The sequence below is a fragment of the Sturnus vulgaris genome, chromosome 3 (assembly GCF_052056855.1).
Source record: "Sturnus vulgaris isolate bStuVul1 chromosome 3, bStuVul1.hap1, whole genome shotgun sequence".
NCBI classification, from domain to species: Eukaryota; Metazoa; Chordata; class Aves; order Passeriformes; family Sturnidae; genus Sturnus; species Sturnus vulgaris.
In genome coordinates, this window is record NC_142245.1 from 18,083,281 (window position 1) to 18,106,317 (window position 23,037).

General features: G+C 42.5%; 2 protein-coding genes and 1 long non-coding RNA gene across 4 annotated transcripts in view; 2 read left to right on the plus strand and 1 right to left on the minus strand.

Annotated features, from left to right (window-relative positions):
- Positions 1 to 8,009, plus strand: part of PARP1 (poly(ADP-ribose) polymerase 1) — a 33,127-nt gene extending 25,118 nt beyond the window's left edge. Inside the window, exons 15-23 of the mRNA XM_014877453.2 lie at positions 644 to 727; positions 1,543 to 1,665; positions 2,111 to 2,239; positions 2,939 to 3,037; positions 3,562 to 3,714; positions 3,996 to 4,123; positions 4,487 to 4,548; positions 5,623 to 5,737; positions 7,169 to 8,009. Of these exons, the coding sequence (XP_014732939.1) occupies positions 644 to 727; positions 1,543 to 1,665; positions 2,111 to 2,239; positions 2,939 to 3,037; positions 3,562 to 3,714; positions 3,996 to 4,123; positions 4,487 to 4,548; positions 5,623 to 5,737; positions 7,169 to 7,250 (975 nt within the window). The 3' untranslated portion in view covers positions 7,251 to 8,009. The remainder of the gene's footprint in view (positions 1 to 643; positions 728 to 1,542; positions 1,666 to 2,110; positions 2,240 to 2,938; positions 3,038 to 3,561; positions 3,715 to 3,995; positions 4,124 to 4,486; positions 4,549 to 5,622; positions 5,738 to 7,168) is intronic.
- A 1,350-nt stretch (positions 8,010 to 9,359) lies between these two features.
- On the minus strand, positions 9,360 to 13,592 carry LOC148224201 (uncharacterized). 2 transcript variants are annotated; one of them, XR_015802170.1, is made up of 3 exons: positions 13,453 to 13,592; positions 13,159 to 13,248; positions 9,360 to 11,100 (listed from the first exon to the last, which is right to left on the minus strand). It is a non-coding gene; the product is annotated as an uncharacterized LOC148224201 (long non-coding RNA). The 2 variants fall into 2 exon arrangements; XR_015802171.1 differs by having other exon boundaries at positions 10,967 to 11,100; positions 13,367 to 13,496.
- A 118-nt stretch (positions 13,593 to 13,710) lies between these two features.
- LIN9 (lin-9 DREAM MuvB core complex component) overlaps positions 13,711 to 23,037 on the plus strand; it is a 36,237-nt gene continuing 26,910 nt past the window's right edge. Inside the window, exon 1 of the mRNA XM_014877480.2 lies at positions 13,711 to 13,798. Within this exon, the coding sequence (XP_014732966.1) occupies positions 13,720 to 13,798 (79 nt within the window). The 5' untranslated portion in view covers positions 13,711 to 13,719. The remainder of the gene's footprint in view (positions 13,799 to 23,037) is intronic.

The following is a 23,037-nucleotide window of genomic DNA, read 5'->3' on the forward strand; positions in this document are numbered from 1 at the left end:
TGAACCTTTTTGCATTCAGGTGGTTCTTTAACAATGTAATGATTTCCAATACTCTCCCAAGATCCTTCAATACACAAAGAAAATCAACCTTAAATTAAATCAGTGGATAAATGCAGGCAACCAAGATGTTGCTTTTAACTTGGTTGAGGGGTTTTGGCTCGTTTTTCATGAATATGAAGCACCTCACAGCATCTTTGCATTTGACCCTTGATAACTGTAGGGTAAAATTGGAAGAGGGTATATGGATTGTACCTAGAGACACAGATGATCTTATAAACAAGAATTACTTCATTCAATTTGCTTCTTTGCCAGCCTTAAGTGTATGGTTACTTAACTGGCTAAGGAATGCATCTGACACCAGGTTGATATTAAACTTGATGCCAGATACTTACCCTATTTTTTTGTGTTGCCCTAGCATGTATGCTTAGCTTCCTATTGCAGTGTTCCTTTGGTTATATAGGATGTCTTCTCAATGGTGTGTCCTTCTGACATAATTCCTCAATCCACAGAGTCTAAAATGTTTCCATTCTTTGTTGGTCAGTCCTATTAGCATAGAAAAATTAGTTCTCTAGAAACCAGAGAGGGAATGCTGCAGTGGTTTAAATATAGTGAAATTTGGGTTTAATACTTATATCTCTATCAGATTGACTTGCAGAAGATGCCATTGGGAAAACTGAGCAAGCGACAGATCCAGAGTGCATACTCCATCCTGAATGAGGTTCAGCAGGTGAGTATAAAAGAGATGTTAGAGTAAAAAGGGAATTCAGAACTTGTTTTGGGCTCAGTAGGGTGAATGCTGAGCTGTGCATATAAAGATCTGTGTTTTCTCTCTCTGGAGAAGAGGATGTGGCTTCCGTGGGTAATCAGTTAGTTCTCTTTATGGTTGTAGAAGTGTGGGCAGTACTTGTGTCTTCAGCATTTTTGTAGCACAAACTTTAGGCCGTGCCAAACGTAAAAGGCAGCTGAGCAAATGAAGCTGGTGCCTTGATCTAGTAGTGAGCTGGTGTTTCCACCCCAGAGAAGTCTGACAGAGGATGAGAGTAAAGGTTAATTTGACACAGGAAAGGTTCTGGTTTGATAATGTTATTGTATTTACACATTGTGATCTGAACCATTCCAGAATCACTACATAGTATTGCCTTTACTGATTGCAAAAACATACCAGCATAACCCTTTTTTTTCCCTGTCACAGGCTCCCTGGAAAAGCATAGATAGAGGAAGTTCTTCAATTGCTAGAATAGACCAGAACCTTGACAAGGATATGCACCACTTATATATCCTGAAGACTTTATTTTACCATCCAGAAACATAATCACCATTGAATTTTTCTCATACACAACTCTATGTATTTCTGTGCAAATACTGAGACTTACTACACACAAGACAATTAAATAGAATTGTTGTTTTTAGTCCTGTGAGAGTTTCAGCATAAGCACTATTTGCATTGCTGCTCCTGTGTTACTCATTAAGTATCTTGTGTGTTTTAATTGCAGTGGAGACTTAGTCTTAATAATTTTCTTTGGTGCTTGTTGTCTCGTCTAGGCAGTTTCTGACAGTGGTTCAGAATCTCAGATTTTGGACCTCTCCAACCGCTTTTACACACTGATTCCTCATGACTTTGGGATGAAGAAGCCACCTCTCCTAAATAACTTGGAATACATTCAGGTACTGACTTGAAACTGGTTTTTGCAAATAGTGGAAAATGTTGTTTGCAGGCAACAGGTCTTGATGTCAGACATCTAACAGAGAATATGTGAGGTTTAACACTTACTTAACCTCATAAAAACAGAGGTAAAGTAAGTGTTAAAACCTCACAAGCAAAAAGATGATTTGAAGAAAAACAAGTTTAACGTCATGAAAGCATGAGGTTAAACTTGTTTTTCTTCAGAATATCTTTTTGTTTATTTATGTGCATGTATCTGTGTAAATAATTATATGCATAAGGTATTAGAAGATAAAAATGTTATGTATAGATATATGTGTGGTGTTGTTGTGTTATGAGATGGCACCATGTGGCCAGTGATTGTCACACTTTTTAAATTTGGGGTATCTCAGACTTATTCTGAACATGTCAAAGGCCTAAGTAACATAACCTGTTTCAATTCTTCAGGCTAAAGTGCAGATGTTGGACAACTTGCTTGATATCGAGGTTGCTTACAGCCTTCTCAGAGGTGGAAATGAAGATGGAGATAAAGACCCAATTGACATCAACTATGAAAAACTCAAGACGGATATTAAGGTAAAGGAAGTAATGAGTGGCTGTGAATACAAGCTGATACCCTGTTAGTTTGAAGTAAAATAAATCACCCATACTGTACCTGCATACATGCCACTGAGATGGGCTAAGGAACTGGAGCATATGTTCAAGGAGATGCAGAAAGAGCTGAGCTGTTTTGACCTGGAGAAAGGAAAGCTCAAGGGATATTGTATCAATATCTAGGAACACCTGATGAGAGAAAGAAGGAAAGAAGACAGAGGCAGACTTTCCTCAGTGGTTTCCAGTGACAAGAGGCAATGGGCATAAACTGACATACAGGAATTTGTGTTTAAACAAAAGAAAAAGCTTTTGTTGTTGATGTTATTTGCTTTGGGTTTTCTAATTTGTTTACTCTGACAGTGGTCAAACGCTGGAAAAGGTTGCCCAGAGAGGCCATGGAGGCTCTGTTCTTGGAGGTGTTGAAAGCTGGACTGGACTCAGTCCTTGGCTGACCCTTCTTTGAGCAGTGGAATTGAAAATCATCTCAATTTCCAGCATTGTCTCGGACATTTCTGTGGCTGTCTGTATATCCATGCCTCTTCTCTAGCTAGGAATGTTTTTCCCCTTACACGGTTGAGGAGGTTTAAAGGGGACAGTTGCAGACATAGGGGGAATGTTGCCATGTTATAAGATGGCTGCTAATTTGTGTGCTGAGGAAATTTCTCATTTGCCTCTTTGCAGGTTGTTGACAAAGATTCAGAAGAAGCCAAGATTATCAAACAATATGTGAAGAACACTCACGCTGCTACGCACAACGCATATGACCTCAAAGTCGTGGATGTAAGCTGAGCAATACTGGGGCTTATCTTTGGGAAGATAAACTCTCCTAATATTTTTGAGTAGCCTACCCAGTTTTCTCTGTTGAAGGGATGATTTGATAGAACATTTTCTTTTAATTAGAATAGCAAAAGTCTAGGCAGAGATAAATCTAATGCGGTGTTTTTGCTTTGGTGTTTTTATTTTAATTTAATTTGCCTCAAAGGGAAGGTGGAGGAATAATCATCTGAAATTGAGCCTTAGTTCATTGAATGATTTTTTTCAGAAAAATAGAGCCTCATGAAAATGCAGAAGAAAAGGTGGAGAAGTAATCAATAATAAGTACTGCATGATTGCTGCTTCCTCTTTTTTGCTAGCATGGCACAGCCAATTACAAACACTAAAACCCATCCCAATCAATTTCCCTAGCAGATCAATGTGCATTTCAGATTGGATGATTTTTTTTTTCTCCCCTCTGATGAGTTGCATGAAGGTAATGGTTTATTTGCTTGGTTATTCTTCTCGTCCTGTCCTCTTCTAAACTGAAGATCTTTAGGATTGAGCGTGAAGGGGAGAGCCAGCGTTTCAAGCCCTTCAAGCAGCTCCACAACCGCCAGCTGCTGTGGCACGGCTCCCGCACCACCAACTTCGCCGGGATCCTCTCGCAGGGTCTGCGGATAGCTCCGCCTGAAGCTCCTGTGGTAGGTGAAATAGCTTCTCTGCCTGCCTGCATTCCTGTGCCCAGAGCTGGCCACAGTCGGGGACAATCTAAAGAAGGGAATTCTGTATGGGGAGGGCCCTGTGTTATCTGCCACCATTTAGACAATGTCGTGTCCCCTGAGTGGGTTGCTCATTGGTGTCTACAAGAGCTTGAGTTGCAGCTTTGCTCTCCTGGGAGCTCGGACAGGTGGATTTAATGCTGCCTTTGTGTTATTTTATTGCCCCAATTTTATTTATTTATTTATTTATTTCCTTCTTGCAGACCGGCTACATGTTCGGGAAGGGCATCTATTTTGCAGACATGGTATCCAAGAGTGCAAACTACTGTCACACATCTCAAGCTGATCCCATAGGTTTAGTACTACTGGGAGAAGTTGCCCTTGGAAATATGTACGTAACTTATGAAGAGTATCTGCCAAATGTGCTTAATACATCCTCATAGAAGGTGATACTAAGATTGCAGGCCTTCTCTTCAGTGTGAAGAAAAGGCATGTGTTTTTTTTCTTCAGAAACAAGATCTGTTTTTTCTTAAAATAAGAGCTTTTGCAGGTTTAGCTGAATCTTGTACGAAAAGCTATCATTAAATTAGTAGCCAAGACAAAGAAGGGCTGTGGAGTTCCAGAAGACTAGAATTTAGATTAATTTTACATTAACTCATCATAAACTAAAACCTGAAAAATTCGTGATTTTTTTTTCACTAAGATAGTTTAAGATGAATGTAAGGTGCTATTGTGTGCTCTTTGTGCTGTCCAGGTATGAACTAAAGAATGCTTCCCACATCACAAAATTGCCCAAGGGAAAACACAGTGTCAAAGGTAAGCATTAGTAGTTGTCATTGGTAATCTGTAATTGATGGCAGACTTAGTCGTGGTGCTCTGCTTAGCAAAGAGAGCTATAGTCACTTCTTAGCTGTACTTCTTTAAGAAGTTGCATGATGTTGCCTTTTAGTTGCATCAGGATGTGTATGTGGTGTTTTAAGATGCAAGTTAATACACTTGGAGTGTTAAGACTGAAGGTGCTGAAGTTCAGGAGGAAACTTCTATTTGATGTTACACTGGAGAAAATATAAAGTACATTCTCCAACTTCTTAGTTGCTTTCATTGTAACGATACTGTTTATTTTAGAAGAGAGATCAATAGATCAGAAGAGAAATTGTTTAGCTTTCAAAGTGGCTTAGAAGCTTGGACAGAAGGGAAAAGCTAGGAATAAAAGTTCAGATGGAACAGCTGCTCTCATTACACTTCTATCTGCAAAATGTGTCATATATTGAAAAATAAAGATGAGAGAAAAGACTTAGCTGTCTAATTCAAGCAAAAGAAATGGTAATCACAACTATTTTCTGTTCCAAGATGGGAGAGTGAAGAACAGTATCTTCAGTAATGAGTGGCTTATCTGAAACTCTTCATTTTGAGAGGCTTAAAAAATAGGTTGCTTAAAATAGAATAAAAAGTGATTTTGCACCTTTTTCTATACATACTACTCATGTTCTTATGGATATCAAATCAGATTTATATTGAACATTCTAACGAGAATAAGAATTGGTTTGTTATACTTGTCTGAAAATGCTGCGATGTGCATGTTTTCACTAATGGAGCTATGATATGAGAGCTACAAATCTGTTCTGGTTTAGCTTTGATCATACAGATTAGACAATTAACAGTTGAAAGTCTAAAATTCTCATTTTGAATGTAGCAGAGTACAACTGCCGTAAATACGGTGATGCTGAATTGAATAAACAGACTGTATTCTTCGTGTTCTGTTGAAGATACTTAGACACTTGATTTGAAAGTATATGTGAAGTAGTATTTGGCTGGCTGGATCATTTTCTTTTTGTTCAAAGTCTGTGTTTGCCTCCTAGATTTGTAACTAATGTTGTTTTCCCTTTCTAGGCTTGGGCAAAACGGCGCCTGATCCCACAGCCACTACCACCCTTGGTGATGTAGAGGTTCCCTTAGGGAATGGGATCTCCACAGGAATTAATGATACCTGTCTTCTGTATAATGAGTATCCTTTGCTGTTACATTGGCTGCACACGGTGTTTGAGTGTCGCTGCATTTGCAGGACCTCACTAAGGCCAGTTAGGAGCTTTGCTTCACTGTGTTTTGTTTGGTTTAGATCTGCTTTGGGGAGTATTTGCAGACAATCTCTTCTGCAAGGGGGATGATTTTACAGTTGTTGCACTTAAATGGTCATTCTGCAAAAAAAGGAAGCAATACACGTACCAATAGGTATTCCCCAACAGGAACCATACCAAAAGTTACTGGAGTGGTCACGCAAAGCTGCCCTGTAGTGTCTTGCCCAGAATGTGCCAGGACAAGGGGAGGGGAATGCAGCCTGTGGTTTCTCATCAATCCAGTCTGGTTTCTCCACCATGGTGCTATATAGGCCAGCTGGCAAGGAGGAGGTGGGGAAGGCAGCTCTGTGCTCTTGAGCTCTCTCAGCACATCTTTTGTGTTCCCCAGATCTCTGCAAGTGTTGAGGTAAGCCCCAAATGCCCATCAGAGATGTAGCCATTAAGTCTCTTTCTAGGCAGGAGTGCCTGCAAATCAATTAGTGCTTTAAATCCACAAGAGGTCATGAGAATACAAATAAGTGATGTCTAAGGTCCAGCTCACTCTCTTCACTGCCAGTGAAGCAGGTAACCCGGTAATGCAATCTTTGGGTTTGTAGAAACAGCCTTTGGCCTTGGAAAGCTATTTTCCTCCTACTAGGAGTCCAGGCAACACAACTCATGGCAATACTGGTTTTATCTTGAGTTTTCTTAAATACACCATCTCTCAGATGATGAGCTACAATACAGTTGATATTAGCTAGTTGAGGTAATATGATGTGTATTTATTTTTTTTCACACTTTGGGATTAGAGATAAGTTTGAGGCCTAAAGCACTGTGAAACAAATAGATGAGCTGGGACTGTCTCTGGAAAAATAAGAATGTGCAAACACTTACCATCACTGTAGAGCTCTTCTCTGTGATTCCAGTTTGGGTTTTTTTGTGGGAAATTAAGAGAGCATTAATGACTTTGTGCTGGAAGGTAGTAATAGAACTGCAATTATAATTGTAAATGCTGAAACTGTAGCTCTCAGTTTAAGCTACATGACTCCTCTGCTTAGATAACAAGAGAGATCTGTGTTACTCTGACAGAAAATAATTTTCAGGAGCCACAGCCCCATATCTAAGTCAGTTCACCTGCCTTTCACTCAAGATTCCAGCTGCACTATTCTCCACATGACTTAATTGCTTGTTCCTAACTATTGTATAAAACATTTTCAGGTTCATGGGAAAGTCAGATTTAAAGCTTTGTGCTTTGAGCTCTTAGAACTTGTTAATCACACAGGCATCTGTATGGTAACTTAAGTTCAAAGGTGAAGTTCACTGTGTTTTGAGGTTTTTCTGTGTCGTTTTTCTGTGTTATTATTCCTTAACATTCTTCCCAGATATATTGTGTATGACGTTGCTCAGGTAAATTTGAAGTACCTGTTGAAACTGAAATTCAACTACAAGACATCACTCTGGTGAACTGAGTATTTAGAAGCCCTGTTAGAGTTATACTGTAGTTACACTATAGCGTTGACTTCTGACATGCTTATGCATTGACTTCTCTTACCAAGATATCAAGAGCTAAACTGCAGAAAAAATTACTAAATCCTATTTAGTACAACACTTAGTGAAAGTTTTATATAAAAGTGTGGCAATACATGGACCTGAATTCTGATGAGAACGAGTACCTGATTTTGTTTTATACCACTTCTAATTCTGGTGCTTTTAAGTGTTTCTTTTCATTGACCAAACTGACAAGAAAGAAAAAACGAAATTAATCTGTGTTTTTAGACAAACAGAGCTGGACAAGAGCAGGAGAAGGAGCTTGAGCACGTTTGTGATACTTGCTCTGTTAAGGTTCCCCCTTGTTTAAGGTACTCTTTTTCAGTTTTCACTTGACTAGATTATAAATGTGCATTTATTTTGAGGTAAAAAAAATAAAAGCTAATTTCATACCAACAGCTTTATGTTTCAAAACTTCCAAATTGTTTTGGGTTTGAGTCATAATTTAAATGTATTTGGTAGAATGTTCTTAAACATGGTACCTCTCTCAAGGATCAAATGCCAAATATTGAAATCTGTAGTCATGTTTCAGGAAGTTATGGTGAAATTAAAATTTGGACTTTACACTGAGACTTCATCTGTCAACAGTTGGTGTGGTAAACATGGAAAATGAGCTTGTGGCTGTTTGAATTTAGTATTAGCCCAAATAAACCTCCTTTACATACCTACCTTCAACATGATGTAAGTTGGTTGTTGTAGACTCACATCCTAACAAAACTGTAAGTTGAGTTTGGGCTCAAGATTGGTTCATGAAGACCTGGAGTGAGGTCTCTTGCTACACCGTCGGTGGTCTTGAAATCCCTATCTCAGAACAGCAATACAAACTGATAATTTCAGTGTTTCATGATGTGTGTTACTTTCACTTTGTTAGTCACTGAGCAATATGGGAGCACTTAACCACAGAGCAACATTGGATAGTTCTCTTCAAAAATTACTGATTTCCCTGAGGCATTAGGGAAAGTGATGGCTAATTCCCAAGAAGGAGACAGTTCAAGCTCATTTTGACGGTTGTGGCTTCAGTCTTCAGTAACCTGTGTGGAAACTGCAGATCTATTTCCTAAAATGTTGTGTCCCAGGGCCTTTTGTAAAAGGAGATAAAGCCAAAGTGGTTGCTAATGGTGCAGGTCTTTCCAGGACCCCTCAAGGAGAGAAGGATAAAGAGTGATGGATGAAAAACAAAGCTACTGTCAGGGAGAGAATGAAATGTAAAAGGACTGCATAAGTTGTTTGGCTTGAGAACAGTTGAACAGGAAAAACTCATTGAGGTTGGTGATAATGGATTTTGAGAGAAAGTGAAGAGACTGTCTTCTCCCTCTTAAGTAGCTTAACCAGTGGCTAATCATTGTTTTGCTTCCAAAAAACCCTTTTGGTCAGTCCCTTAAGTATCATCTTGTCAGTCTCTGAAAGAGAACATGAGAACTTTTTCAATTCCAGCAGTTGAAGGCAGCTGCTTTTGGTGTTCCCTCTGTCACCTGTACTAGAGGTGGCTGAAAGTTCCCTGTTGCTCCAACCCAGCAGCACAAGGAGTGCCTTTGTGCTGTGTTTGTAGTGCTCAGTTATAATTGCAGCACAAGCAAGTACATCCCAAGCTGTCCCTAACCTCGCAAATACAGCAGAAAAAGATACAGGACTTTTAGAAGAGCAGCAGGTGCCCCTTGGGGCCTGTAGGAGAGCCCTGTGATTGTGACCTGCAGTGAAATTTGATGTCAATCCAGGCGCTGCTTTCATCCAAGCGCGGAGCAGATCCGCTCTCCTGGAAGCAGCGCTGGTGCTGCCAGAGCCAGCGGATGGACAGCCTCTCCCCGGGGCCAGGCTGGGAAGAGCAGCATGGTGACAATCACCGAAGGCACTGCTTCGGGAGTATGAGCACAGAGCAGAGCGGATGAATAGGTAGTCCCATTTCTGTCAAAAGTACTTGAACGAGTTTTCAAGACATGAGGTCCCATGACATCCTGTGCTTTTTTTCAGGGAAGGCATGTTGAGGAATGGTTTCTGATCTAAATGTTAAACTACCAAAAGCAGCAATTTATAAATATTTAACCATTTTATCTTTATTTGGCATGGCTGCAGGCTCTATTGTACAACGGCTCACAGACATTAAGATAGTCCGTGCAGTTAATTGAAGGAAGCCAGCCTAGGCTTAATGATTGGCAGGCAGTGTAAATGCTTTGTGACTTAGGCCTGAGTTCATGTGGGGAAAAAAAAGTCTGAGAAGAAAAATTAGAGCACAAGTTGCCCATCGTGGTACTTTAGCCATAAAACAATGACATTCTGCCCCTTCCCCCCTTCAGTTTCTAATCAGAGGAAAGCTGGGGGAAGACCTCCAAACAAATAATTTCTGTATGAAAAATACCTCTGGACACATGAAACTTTATCAATGCCATAAATATCTATATTCCTGTTCTTAAATAAGGCCTGCAGTGTTTGTAACTACTAGGTCTCTGCTTCAGCTTGCTTTCTGGGAGACTGTTAACAGGCCTCACTCTGTGAATTCTGGGGACATAATAACATAATTGTCTGCTGAAGTGTTATTGCAGCCAGTTTATATCCCACTCATGTTTTGCCTGAATTACTTTTATGTATGTGTTGAGGCCCCTAACTTAGTCCATTATACTCACGCTTCTGTTATGCCCATAAAAATAGTTTCCACTGTTGTGGAAAATACTCCACTGTTGTGGAGTACATGCATCTGAACAAGACCTTGTGTGTGCTTTCACTTTCAAATTAATGCCAGACTGCTTCTCCAGAAATGGTCATTTTGGAGATGAAGTGGCACCTGTGAGAAGAAATGCAGATGTAGGTCCCAGCCGAGATGAGTTGCTGCGATGATTTTCATTTTTTCTGGTGTGAAGGTAGCATGTGAGCCTGTCGTGGGCATTGCAGATCACTTCCACAGAAGTGAGATACACTGGGACAGGCAAGGTGAGAAGGAATGACTTCCCAACAACTCAAAGGGGAAAACTACTGCTTCCCTCACCCCCTTGTTAAAGAGTCTAATTTCATGTGATTAATGCAGCAGGACTCAGACTTCACAAGAAGGTGCTTCAGTAACTAAAGAGCACTCTCTTCTGCCAGCTGTCTATGCTTTTCTTCCTCCGGCCAGGGCCTGCCTAAGAGAAGATGAGAAAATGACAGCATGGCTGTCTCCTGTCTCCTGGACGCAGCACTACCTGCTCTGTGCTGACAGGAGCCTGAATGCACTGGTCAGTAGGTGGTGTAACCCATGTCTTAATGTCATCTGCAGCAGCTGAGCAGTGGGAGCGTGGCAGTGCTCTCTGCAGCATTTCAGCACACACCATTAGGAGCAGTTGCCTAACGTGACCCTGGGAGAGCGAATGGCAGCAGTGCAGCCAGTTTAGAGACCTCCCTCCAGCTGTGCCAAGCAGGTGAGTCAGCAGTACCTAAGGCAGGTTGTTGGCATGGAGTGCGGATGTTTTCAGTCACCCTGCCCGTCTGTCAGAAAAGTTGTGTCATTTCCACATTGCCCGAGTGCAAACTGCAAATTTGCCAGAATGGTAAAAGGATGCACTGAAAACGTCGTGTGTTTGTGTGCTCACTGACAAATAGCCCTGGCTGGGGCTTTGTCAAATGGGGTCGTGTTTATGTGACTTGGAAACAGTGAGCACAGGACAAAGGGAGATACTGCAGCATTCATTACATGCCAAGATGTAAAAGGTCCTTTATCCAGGAATCATAACAGTGTTGATTGTTGTCCTTTCAACATAGTGAATCGTAATGGCTTCTGTTAAATATTTTCCAAATGCAGCTGTTGGAATGAAATGAAGGAATGATCATCATTGTGCTGTTGGGAGCTGAATTCTACCTTCACACCTTTAATTTGTGAGATGATTGGCAGGAGATGTTTGGGGGAAAATCTCACCTTTTTCATCTAGTTTTTTTGCAGTCTACAAAGACTCCCTGAAAGACACTGAGGTTTTTTTATTCCTTTTTCCTCTTTCCCTTGTAGAAATTCACACTCTTGAGGACTGTTGCAAAATGATTGTGTTGTAAAACACTTTTCATCCCTCCCTTGCAAAGCCCTGACTCAGGGAATGCTGTAGCATCGGGGTGGCTCTGGGCAATGCCGCTTTCAGCGCAGCCAGGCCTGATGACAATGTTTACAAAGCACAGCAGTAAAAACCTCACTGGTGATCAGTGTCTCCTGTCAACTCTGGAAGTCTCAGTGTCACCAGTCTTAGCTGAGTGTTATCATACAGCCCTTGGAACAAGGAGGGCACAGCTGAAATACAGAGAAATATTGATGTCATTAACACGTTGTTTAACTGAGCCTGGAAGGTCTGGTCCATGTCAGGCATTTTGGGTGGTGGAAGTGTTTTATTAAAAGGGAAAAATTGTGCAGGGTTTAATGTTTTGGATGGGGTTGGTGCTTGAAATAGCACAGATTACTATTCAGTTGTGTTTTGTTACTAGTTTCTTTAGTTTTACGCTCTACAGTGCATTGCAACTGTCTGCTGTAGCAGCTTTCTGTGGAGCTGTGCAGTACGGAAAGCTCTGACTGAAGTGTCTTAGGCCCTTTGGGGGCTAAGGGGAGGGAAGGCTGTTTAAACAACCTTTCAAAATAACCTGAAAAGGGGGCTGGAAATGCAAGCTAGGCTTTGTATTTTCTTTTTTCTCTTTTTTTTTTTTTTTTTCTCTTTTTTTAGCTTTGCTACAATGTACCTAGAAAGCCCTGGGGGGGATTTCTAAAGCATTTCACTGAGTTTGTTTCTCTGCTTAAACGCTGGCTTTTTTCCTCTTGAGCACAAGGGCAGCATTGATTTTATTTATGTATTAAAATTGTTTAATAACATGACGTATATCCTGCCCCTCTCAACCTGCTAGAGTGCCTAGTCATCTGAGTTCATTAGAAAATTAAGAATACAAATTGAACTATTCCATGTCCCAGGATACACAGTTTCTGTATTTTGTAGTATCTTTGGTTTCACCTAGGTGCTTTCAAAGAGCTGCATACAACTAGGCATAGCATCCATTTTGCATTACACCACTGTGCTCTTGGCAATAATGACACAGGCTTAGCCTTGACTAAGATATACTGTGTATTTTGAGGCTCAATTCGCGTTTTCATATTTATTTTTATATATTAAAAAAAGGAATTGTGGTTGGTATAATAGCAGTAGATACTGTTATCAAAGCTAAACCTATGTAGAGTCTGGTCCATGAGCAATTAAGGTGCTTGTGGTTCATGATGGTATCTCCATGCTTATCTTTCTTGATGCAGAAGCTTTAAAATTCACTGTGGTGCAGAGATCTAAGAAAACTACTCAAAAAAACCCTGCTGCTGCTGCTTGAAGAAAGCTTTCAGGGGTGAGATGGTAGAGGGCAGACCAAGATAAGGTGCTTGTCAAGCAACAAGCACCCACTGTCTGGGGTTTGCTGGCTTTCCCTGGCACTGGATGAGAACAAGTGAGACCTTGAGACTCCCAAGAGGCAGAGTGCCACAGTGAGACCGCGACAGCAGGGCCAGGGCTGGCCGTGCTGGGATTGTTGTGATCCCTTATCCCTCCTGGAGCCTCACCTCTGCAGTCTTTTATGAAAAACAACAAGGAAAATAGGCACAGTTTAGCAAAAAGTTACTACTCAGTGACGGAGGATGGATATAATATAAAGGGATTGTTTCAAAGACTCAAAGCGAGCACAGTTACTTTTGGGTGACCCTTTGTGACAGCAAACACCTCCACCCCCTTCCCCCCATCCTGAACTGCCAATCACCCATTCCCCCTCATCCCGCACCGTAAGGACAGGGAACTGTTGGAGCAAGACCAGAGGAGGACCATGGCAGTGATGAGAGGACTGGAGCACCTACCCCATGACAGCAGGCTGAGAAAGCTGGGGCTCTTCAGGCCTGGAGAATGTGTGAAGACCTCATGGTAACCTTCCAGTATCTGAAGGGGAGCTGTAAGGAATCAGAAGAGGGACGCTGTCAGGAACTGTAGTAGTGATAGGACAAGGAATAATGGGTACAAACTGGAAGAAGGGAAAATTAGGTTAGCTATTAGGAACAAAGTCTTTACTGGGAGGGTGGTGAGACACTGGGACAGGTTGCCCAGAGAAGCTCTGGAGGTTGTTCAAAGTCAGTTTGCATGGGTCTCTGAGCAACCTGGTCTAGTGGAAGGTGGCCCAGCCAGCGGCAGGGAATTGGAGCTAGACTGGAAGTCATATAACGTCCACTCCGACTCCTGAACTATGGTAGTGTTGTCCCGCCAGGCTCCGGGACGGCGCTGTTCCCTTTCCTCCCTCCCGAGCCCGGCTCCTGTTCCCGGGAGCGGCGCGCGGGCCCCGCCGCCCGTCCCCTCACGGCTCGCGGGCGGAGGCCCCGCCCCGCGCGCGCGCCCGCCGCGCGCCCGGCCCCGTCTCCTCCCCCAGAATGCCCCGCGCCAGGCAGCCTTTGAAAAAGCGGCGCGGCTCGTTCAAGATGGCGGAGCTGGATCAGCTGCCTGACGAGAGTGAGTAGGGACCGGTGCCCCCGCTCCCGCCGCCCCCTCGTCCCGGCGGGACACCCGCGCCGCGCCCCGCCGCCCGCCCGCCTCCCTTCTTCGCTTCCTCCCTTCCGCCGTGGGTGCTGTGCGGGGCCGGCGCCCGAGCCTCCTCCCTGGCAACCGGGCCGGCCCGGCCCCCCCCACCCCCCCGCTGCCGCCGCCGCCGCCGCCCCTCTCGGGCGAGGCCCCGGCCCGAGCGGCGGGCGAGGAGCTCCGTCCCGAGGGTGCGACCCCCTCTGCCCTCGGGGGTGCCGGGGCTGGGCCCCCCGCCGCGCCCGGGCGGCACCTGCCGGGCGGGCGGGGCGGGAAGCGGGAGCCGGGCGGGGCGCAGTGACAGCCCGCCCTGCCCGCGGGGGTCGGGGCAGTGCGGGGGAAGGAGCGTCCTGTCCCCGGGAGGGGGTGAGCTGCCCGGCGCTCCCGACCTGGCTGTCGCCCAGGAGGGCAAGGAAGGCTCGTGAATTCATAGCCCGAGCCGTGCAAGGTGCGAGTAGGTCGGCAGGGCTGGGGGTCAGGGCGTGCACATGCTGTGTCTAGGGGGCACTGATGAATGCGCAGGGAAGGGCTCCGAGACCCCGTGTTGTGTGTCAGCAGCAGAAACCTGGCTGTACAGGAAGACAGCATGTAAACATGTTTTCATGCATGCGGTTCTGTATATCTGCACCTCGAGTGCTGTGTCTAGTTCTGGGCCCCTCACTGCTAGAAGGACATTAAGGTGCTGAAAAGAGTCTAGAGAAAGGCAGTGGAGCTGGGGAAGGGGCTGGAGCCTGAGTCTTTTGAAAAGCAGCTGAGGAGGCTGCTGGTGTTTAGCCTAGAGAAGAGGAGGCTCAGGAGTGGCCTTATCACACTCTACAACTCCTGAAAGGAGCGTGTAGCCAGGTGGGGATTGGCCTCTTCTCCCAGGCAACAAATGAGAGGGCATAATCTCGGACTTCAGCAGGGTAAGTTTAGATGGAGCATTAGGAGGCATTTCTTCACTGGAAGGGTGATTGGACATTGGAATGGACTCTCCAGGGAGGTGGTGGAGTCACTGTCCCTGGAGGTGTTGCAGGAAAGACTGGATATGGCAATTAGTGCCCTGGTCTAGTTGACATGATGGTGTTTGTTTAAAAGACTCGATGGTCTCAGAGGTCTTTTTTTAACCTCATTGATTCTGTGATCTCCATGGGATTTTTGTGGATGTTGTTTTCAAAGAGCACAAGGATTTGATAAATTCTTAGCATAGCTAAAATCCAGATGTGTTGCTGTGTATGTGGATTCACACACAAAGTATTTGAGTGTTACAGAAGAGGAAATTATTAAATGTAAAACAGTCTAGATGCCATTTTGATATGTCCTCTTAGAAATTGTGAACTCCTGCCAAGCTAAAACTAGGGCATTTACTAGTTTCAGTAGAAGTGCACAGAACGGGGCAGACATCTTTTGGTGACACTGTTTTGTTCAGCACCATGCAAGTTCTTCAAGATACCAACTCTTTCCATATCCAAAGATGTTCAGAAAGAGGTGACTTGGAGTGGAAATCTTGCTTCTGGCTGCTCAATGTGGGTCTTTGTTACAGCTCCAACAACTGTCAGGAGAAAAATTGGTTAATGTGACCACATGGCCGGTGTCATTGTGTTAACTGAACAGATTTATGGAGGATCATCATAAATTATGGATAGAGCTGACACTCTCAGCTTGGTGCAGCTCAGTCATGGATGCTGTGCTACATTTAGAAACTGATTAATACAAGTCATGGACCAATTGACATGACTGTAATTAATAATTAGCAGCAGTTTATTGCTTATTAAATGAACTTTCTCTATTCACTAGAATGGGCAATGTTTAAGTTACTGTTCCTCCATTTGCCTCACCCATTTTTCCAGAGAAAGCACTGTGTGTTTCAAGAAATTATTGTGAAGTATGAAAAATAACTTCTTCTCCTCTGTCACTTCTACATTGCCTGCAGTGACATCAGGAAGGTTTGACAGGTGTGTCACTTCACCTGTAGCAGATACCATAGTAGAGTGTGTGACTCAGTTTCCCTTAGGATTGGGCTATGCTGGTGACCCTCGTCAGCAGTGTCTCTGCTTGGCAGGTGAGGCAGACACCATGTGGTTGTTCGTGAAGGCAGTAAGCTTCTGCTGTGCTGACCTTGACCTTAAGGTTTGTATTTACCTAAGTTTGGTGCAAGGCGGAGGTGTTTTCCATCAGACAGGGAACTTCATGTTTTCTGTGGCATTGCTGAATTGCTAGAACTGTGTAAGGAGTGGCTGCCTTGTGCTTCCATTCCTATTCTATCCAGTTTTGGTGATCTGGATGTTTTCGAATTACACTAATTACTGCCACGTTTAGTTCTTTCATTTCCAGTCTTATACTTAACATGAAAATGTAAACTTAGTCCTTACTATTTTAACACTGACTTCATACAGCTCTCAGTCTGCAGCTTAATATATAAAGGATAATAACAGTAAGCATTGCAAAATTTGTTTTGGAATATTCTTATGGTATAAAAATAAGTTCCAAAAAAAGTTGGAATAGTTCATGACTAAGAGACTTTGAAATTTATGCATCACCCCTGTGAATTTTCTCCAACACAGTTTATAGTAAAGTAGCAGACCATACCTGAGTTTTCACATGAAAAAAATTGTAGGTAAACACAGCACATTTGGTGACAAGAAAGTGGACATTTTGCTGTGTGATAAGAACCACACAGTTTTACTTTCAGACTGGATGTCTGATGAAGTGGAATTTGTCCCAGAGTATTCTAATAGCACCTACTTGCCCTCTGGCAGGTTCTGTAATGCAGCTGGGCAGTGACTGTTCCTTAACCCAGGAGTGAGATGAATGTAATGTGCACAGTTGTCTCTCAGGATACGTGCTTGTTTTATCTACTAAAGTTATCTGTTAAAGTTTATCTCTAAAGCTGTTATTCTGTCCATATAAAACAGTAAGAGGGTTCACTCTGACAACCTGAAATGGTGCATAAGTTCATGTGCATTTCTAGTGTTTTGAGGCCTTTCCTGTGCTGCCAGGGGAGAGCCATATAGTAATTTGGGATGTGGGTGAAGAAAAAGCAGATCTGTGGCAAACCCTCTAGCTGAAAAAGTCCAGAATATTAAAGGTCCCAATTGCAGAAATACTTCAAATACTAATAATTTGGTTTATATTTTGAAGACAAGAATTTGTTTCTGCAGGCTGTTGGGTTGGTGCCCAATGAGTGACTAATTTTAGTCAATGCCTTTTTTTCCTTCTTATCTCCTGGTAACTTTGCAGTGGAGGTAAATGGTGGGAAGTCTTGGTGCTGCAGACCAGATGGCTTTTTCTCTGTGTCTCAGAAGAGGGAAACAGTGGATTGTATTGGAGCATACATAATGCTGCCCTGTCTCCTGCTACTGGTAATAGCAATCTGATTTGTGGGCTGCATGGTTCTAAAGCTTGTGCAGTGAAGCTGAGGGGAGGCTCTGATGTGAAATGAACTTTCTGCTGAGGTGAGGCTCTGCTAAAACAGGCAGCACGTGCAGATGTGACTAAAGATTGTCCTGGTCTCACTGGAGGCAGAGCTTTACTGAGAACAGCACAGGCAAAGCCACATCTTGGTGCATCCTTTGGCACAAGCAGGTCTGAGAGAGAAGGATGCCGGGACCGGCTCAGTACAAGGAGAGCGAGATGCCATTTCTCGAGGAGGAGGGTGATAACTCGGGGATCAGGGCCACCACTGCCAGCAGTGAAGCGCCCGAGTGCGCTGTTCCTGCGCTGCGTGTGGGCAAACTCCTACAAGCGGCAGGTGAATTGGAGAGAGAAGGCAGACTCCAGGGCAGTGGGTGTCAGGCTTCAACTTCTACTGTACAAATTCTGAAGTCTTGGTGTTTTGCCAAATATCATGTATTGGTAGACATGGTTCGTACTGTTCATAGGGGTTTGTGTTTTAGGACAGGCAGAAGGGAAGCGGGATAAGGATCTTTCTGCATGGGTTTTTATCACATGGGGAGAGGGTGCAGCATAAGGGCAGCAATTCAAGCAGAAGTTGTTGTCTTCAACTCTTTTGCTGTGGTTCATGGGTCCTCTGCTCTGCTGCTTTCCTAGACAGCTGCAGGAGGTTGTGGCACACCTCTGTCACTTCCGTTTCCCAGCCCCAAGGGGCGGTGAGCCCAGCACTGCTGTGGCCTGGATGTTTGAGACAAAAAATCAGCAGAACTGTATGAGATTGCAGTATTTGGAAGAAGGCTCAAGATTAGCTTTGTGGCTACTACACAGTACTCACAACTAACAATTTTTGGGATTATTTATTCTGCCTACCTTTAAAATTGTATGTTACCATGGTATCAGCATATTGTCCATTATGAGAACACAGTTTCAAAAAGAGGGCTTTGCTTTTGTGGTTATTGTCTACAAAAGTCCTGTAGAAGGGTTCACATGACTGGAAAACCTACTTCGTCATCCAGTAGTTAAAATAGGATTTGGAAATATGCATAAGTCAATTTATTAGTGGGCTCATAACATGAGGAGAATACTGACTCATACTTGAAGTGGAAAGTTAGTGTTTATTTATTTATTTATTTATTTATTTGCCTCTTCAATGAGCCCAAAGTTTGGGGGAAACTTTAAAAACTCCCCAAAGCCTCTGATGTGTTTTTTTTACTTTCAGAATTCTCCTGAATAAGCTTTCCTTGCAGTGGCCAATTGTTTGAGATGCTTCTTCTGCTGAAACAACTTGTGCCGTGCTTGTGTAGATGAATGATCTCTTGGAGGATTAATGACTCAGTCTATAATAAAGGCTCATGGTTTTTTTCCCTTCTCCACGAGTTTCTTCTGTCACACCATTTTTAGCGCCAGCAATGCAGATTAATTACACAGGTTTTTGAGGTAGTCATGCAACCAATGTTAAAATAACTGCTCACCTGTGCAAATTTAGACAAAATAGTGTAATGATCTGGAGAGGAAGGGCTTTACATCATGTAATTGCTGATCTGGATCCTAGAATTTTCTATATTGATTTTTGTCCCCACACATTAGTGAAATCAGTAGCTATAGAACATCCCTGTGGTTGCTTGGAACATTTATTTTCAAAATTATCAGCTGTTACAGATTCATTATTAAACTGAAAACACTTTCACAAACATAATATGCATATGTGTGTTCCTGTTTAGATTTTCAAATCAGCCGTTGAGAAGCCACATTTAAACTGCTTTACTTCATCTTAGTACTGACAATGTTCATCAGGGCATTCACATCTGCCCATATCGAATTGTGCTCAAACTTCTCCTCTTTTGTTCAGTTACAGTGTTTTCAAATGAGGAGAGGCAGTAGGTGCTTGGTTTTAAGATTAAACCTGCCTTTTATTTTTGAAAAGAGTAAAACCTTTTGCACTTTTCTCCCACACCTCAAAGCCTATCTCCACATCAGAAATACTCTTCTGAGAGTTCATATAGCCTCTAGAGGAGGTTTTTTTAAGTTCTCTTTCTTGCAATGCTCTGTGTGTCCTCCCCTGAGCTGGGGGCAGGAGGTTGGAGCTTGAGGAAGGATTCCTGGGGACTGTGTGCTCAGAGGGAGCAGCAGTTCAGGACTGGAGGAGCTGTCCATGCACAGGGACCCACACTGGCTACTGCTGCAGCCTGTGGGTTTCTAAGCCAGCCAGACATGAAAACATCAGGGCCTTTGTCATGCCAGGCTTGGCAGACCTGGGGTGATTTTAACTTTGGTGTCTTTTAATCAATTTGGTTTTATCTGACTTCCTGAAAATCATCCATTACAAGTGTTACAAAACACATAAATACACTTATTCCTGACTCTTACTTACGAGCTTCCTGTTATGACACTATTTAATACCTCATAATCTAGAACACAGTTATTTTTATTGCACATCTGTGGTGCACATATTTTACAGAATCATTGGGGTTTTTTTTTAGAACCAGGAAAGGCCATTATAATCATCCTAGGTACTTCATTAAATATGCTGGTATACTTGTATTTGGAATTTCTGTGCATCAGTTTCAAGCTTCCTTTTTAGTTTCAGTTTGCTCTTTAAAAATTGAACTTGGTTTAAGATTTTGAGTTACAGGGAGCTCAACATGCTCCAAAGTTATCCAATGTAATCTTTCACAAAATAGGTCTAGGTATGCCTTTCCTAAAAAAAAAAAAAAAAAACAAAAAAACCCCTGCAGAGCTATTTACCCATCTGAATTACCTTCCTTTGTAGATATTTGTGATCAGTGCAGATCTTGACCTTCTTTGGGAAGAACAAGGTTTTAAGGTTGGAGTGTCTTAACTTTCTCACAAAAAGACATGTATTTAGATCTCGAAATTTATCTCCTAGATCTCTGCTGAGTCTTTTCCTAGTTTTACAGACTTAGTCAAGTGTGAGCACTGTGTTCAGGTAATTAATTTATTAACAACATATACGGAGCACTACTCTGTAGGATAATAGGACGAAGCTAAAGTAATTTACAGTTTGCACTGGAGCAGTGTGCCAGTGTAGCCTCCTGAAAGCAGGCCTTTGAATTCCTGAGCCACTGCTGTGCTGAGCTTCCTCCCTAGGTTAAGGGCTTTTTTACTCTCAGTATTAAGAAAGTCACCTTTGAGATCTTCTGAACCTCGAGGAGCTGGAAGTAGATTTTAGTTGTAATAACCTTTATGATTCACAGGGCTTATTTCTTGCTTTCCACCCATTTGTTTTTTAAGTGTTTCTGGAAATAAAGTCTGTGTCATTGTCATAATAGATATTTACATTCAAGTGTGTATGTGTGTGTATTCTACTTTAATCTCTGGTTATAATTAAAATGCAGGTTAGAAAGACTGCCAGTGATTATATGTTTGTTATTCAAAACAGGAGTATACAAGATTACTGGCATTTAGTGTGAGGCTAGTATACTGTAAATCTAATCATTATTGTAAGTAAAGTTTTGTATTGCTTTAATAAACTTAATCTATCCTGCATCACTTTGCAGTTTTTATAGTTCTTGAAATGCTTCTATCTGTATTAAATGTTGGTTGATTTTTATTGTAACACAGCATTGCCTAGATCATCATCCTAGCTTCTGGTTTTGTGGCTCTGGTAGTATTGACAGTACTGCCCAACTGAATGGAAAAAGTGGGGAGATGTACCATATTCCTTGGAGTTTGGTGTTGTTGCAAGTAGCCCCTAAAATCAATATAGAAGAACTTGACAAAAAAAGCCATGTTGTGTCGTATTGTTTACCTTTGAGGTAAAATGAACCTTATGGACATCTCCACTGTCATTTTGGTATCCTTCATGTAGCTTTAAGCTACAGAAGTGTTGATGTTAAGTTTCTGCATTTTTTTACAGTAGAATAGTTTAATTTAACTTTTGAAAGTTAAATAGACTTAGATCAGGAATATTTTATTTGGACACTTATATTCCTAAATAAAGGTGCCCTGGATACATTAATTACAGGTCAAGTGAATACAAATGAGCAGCCCTATTCTAGCATGCATTTATTGAAGATTAACTATCCCATGTGGAATACTCCTAGGCAACTAATGGTGTTTTGGAGTGCTAATCTTGTAAAGCTAGGAAATAGCACAGTAACCTTCTGCTGGCCCATCATCACTCTCACAGGTGAAGCATCCCATAGTTAGCAGAGCATCTCAGGAATTCTGCTGTGAGATTGACACCGCCCCAGATAAAGCTTTGCTGCCTCTTGCTGAGTGTTTCTTTTCCATTGTTAACAGTGCTCATACTCACCCTGGACTGGATTGATTGAACTTGATTCATATCAACAAGATAGTGAGAAAAAGAGGAAAATGCTTGTATGTTCAGACAAGTGCCTGAGATCTCTCAGAATAGTGATCTGTTCTGCAAAGGCTGCATCTCCTCTATTTGACAATCCTGATGGCCCTGCTCCTGGGTCTCCATCCCCAATGACATGTTCTTAAACTGCGTGTACTTGCCCCTGCACACATTTCCCACCATCCCTTATGTAAATTTGGAACACAGTAGTTCTTCACTGTTCTTAATGTTACCTTTCAGAACTCCTCATTCTTGGTTGATAGCAGACTACCCGTGTATTTACGCCATCACAGTGCATGGTGTTGGATTTTTAGAATAAAATGTAAAAAAAGTAGTGATACCTTGAACATACAGCTTAGTTTAAAGAGCTGAATTCCCCATGACTCAGATTACCACAGAACTGTGTTTCTGTACCAGTCACTGATAGGTCTCCAACCCAACAAATGTGACACATAAGAAATATGCAAGAGGTGTGACAGTATAGCCCAGGTGTGGCACGGTGGCTTTGACATGTAATCCCAGATGTGGTTGCTGTTGTAGATTTGAGCAGCTTGGGAGATACTGGGGTGGAAGCTCTCTAAACCCACAGCGAGTCAAAGCTAGTTCTATTTTGTATCTTAAACTCTTTTTTAAGCTTTTGGGGAAAGGGAAGTAGAAACTTTGTTTCATTTTCCTTTCTTTTTTTTTTTTTTTTTTTAAACAGAGGGCGTAATAAGATGGTAGCAAACAAAAGACTATGATGAAAACCTAAGGGATTAGGATTTTTTTTTTGCTGCTGCAGCACCTGTATTCTCTTCAGGGCCGAGCCTAGTCCTAAATGCTCAGATCCCTGGAAAGGCATAATAATTCTTTTGGCTCTGTGATACTCCCTGGGATGTATTTTCTTAGAGGCAAGTATCTCTGGCACTGTGAGGTTAGTTTGGTAAGGAGCTAGATAAATGGCAGCTGCAAGAAATTTCTGGAGCTTTGGTGTCAGAAAGCTCTTGGAGCAGCAGTTTCAAAGAGAAGACGAAGGAGAGAGCAGAGAAAGAGAGAGGGAGAAGTAGTTATCACACAGGAACATAACTGGGAAGATAAAACTGATTTGAGAGAAAAGCCTGAATCTGGGGAGGCATTGTCATGCAGAAATATCTTGCCCTATGCTAATGCAGTTGCTTCAAATAGCTCGTTCTTAGAGACACATTTGAGCAATTCCTGAGCATGAAGGCCCACTGTAGTTAGGCTCACTTTTGTTTTTCCTGGCCCAGGAGCTTTGCAGAGGTTCTACAGATGCAGTGGAAGGGGAGCAGTGAAATTTTTATGTGTTTATTGCACTGTTTGAACAGTTTGAGCAAAGTAACGATCATGCCTGCATTTGAGATCTGAATCTACTGCCTTTCTGAATAAAGAGGTACCACCAGGGGGCAACTAGCTATCCATCTTCTTCTTTCTGAGCATGAACTACTCCTTTCCTGAAAATCTTGGGCACTGAAGAGTTTTG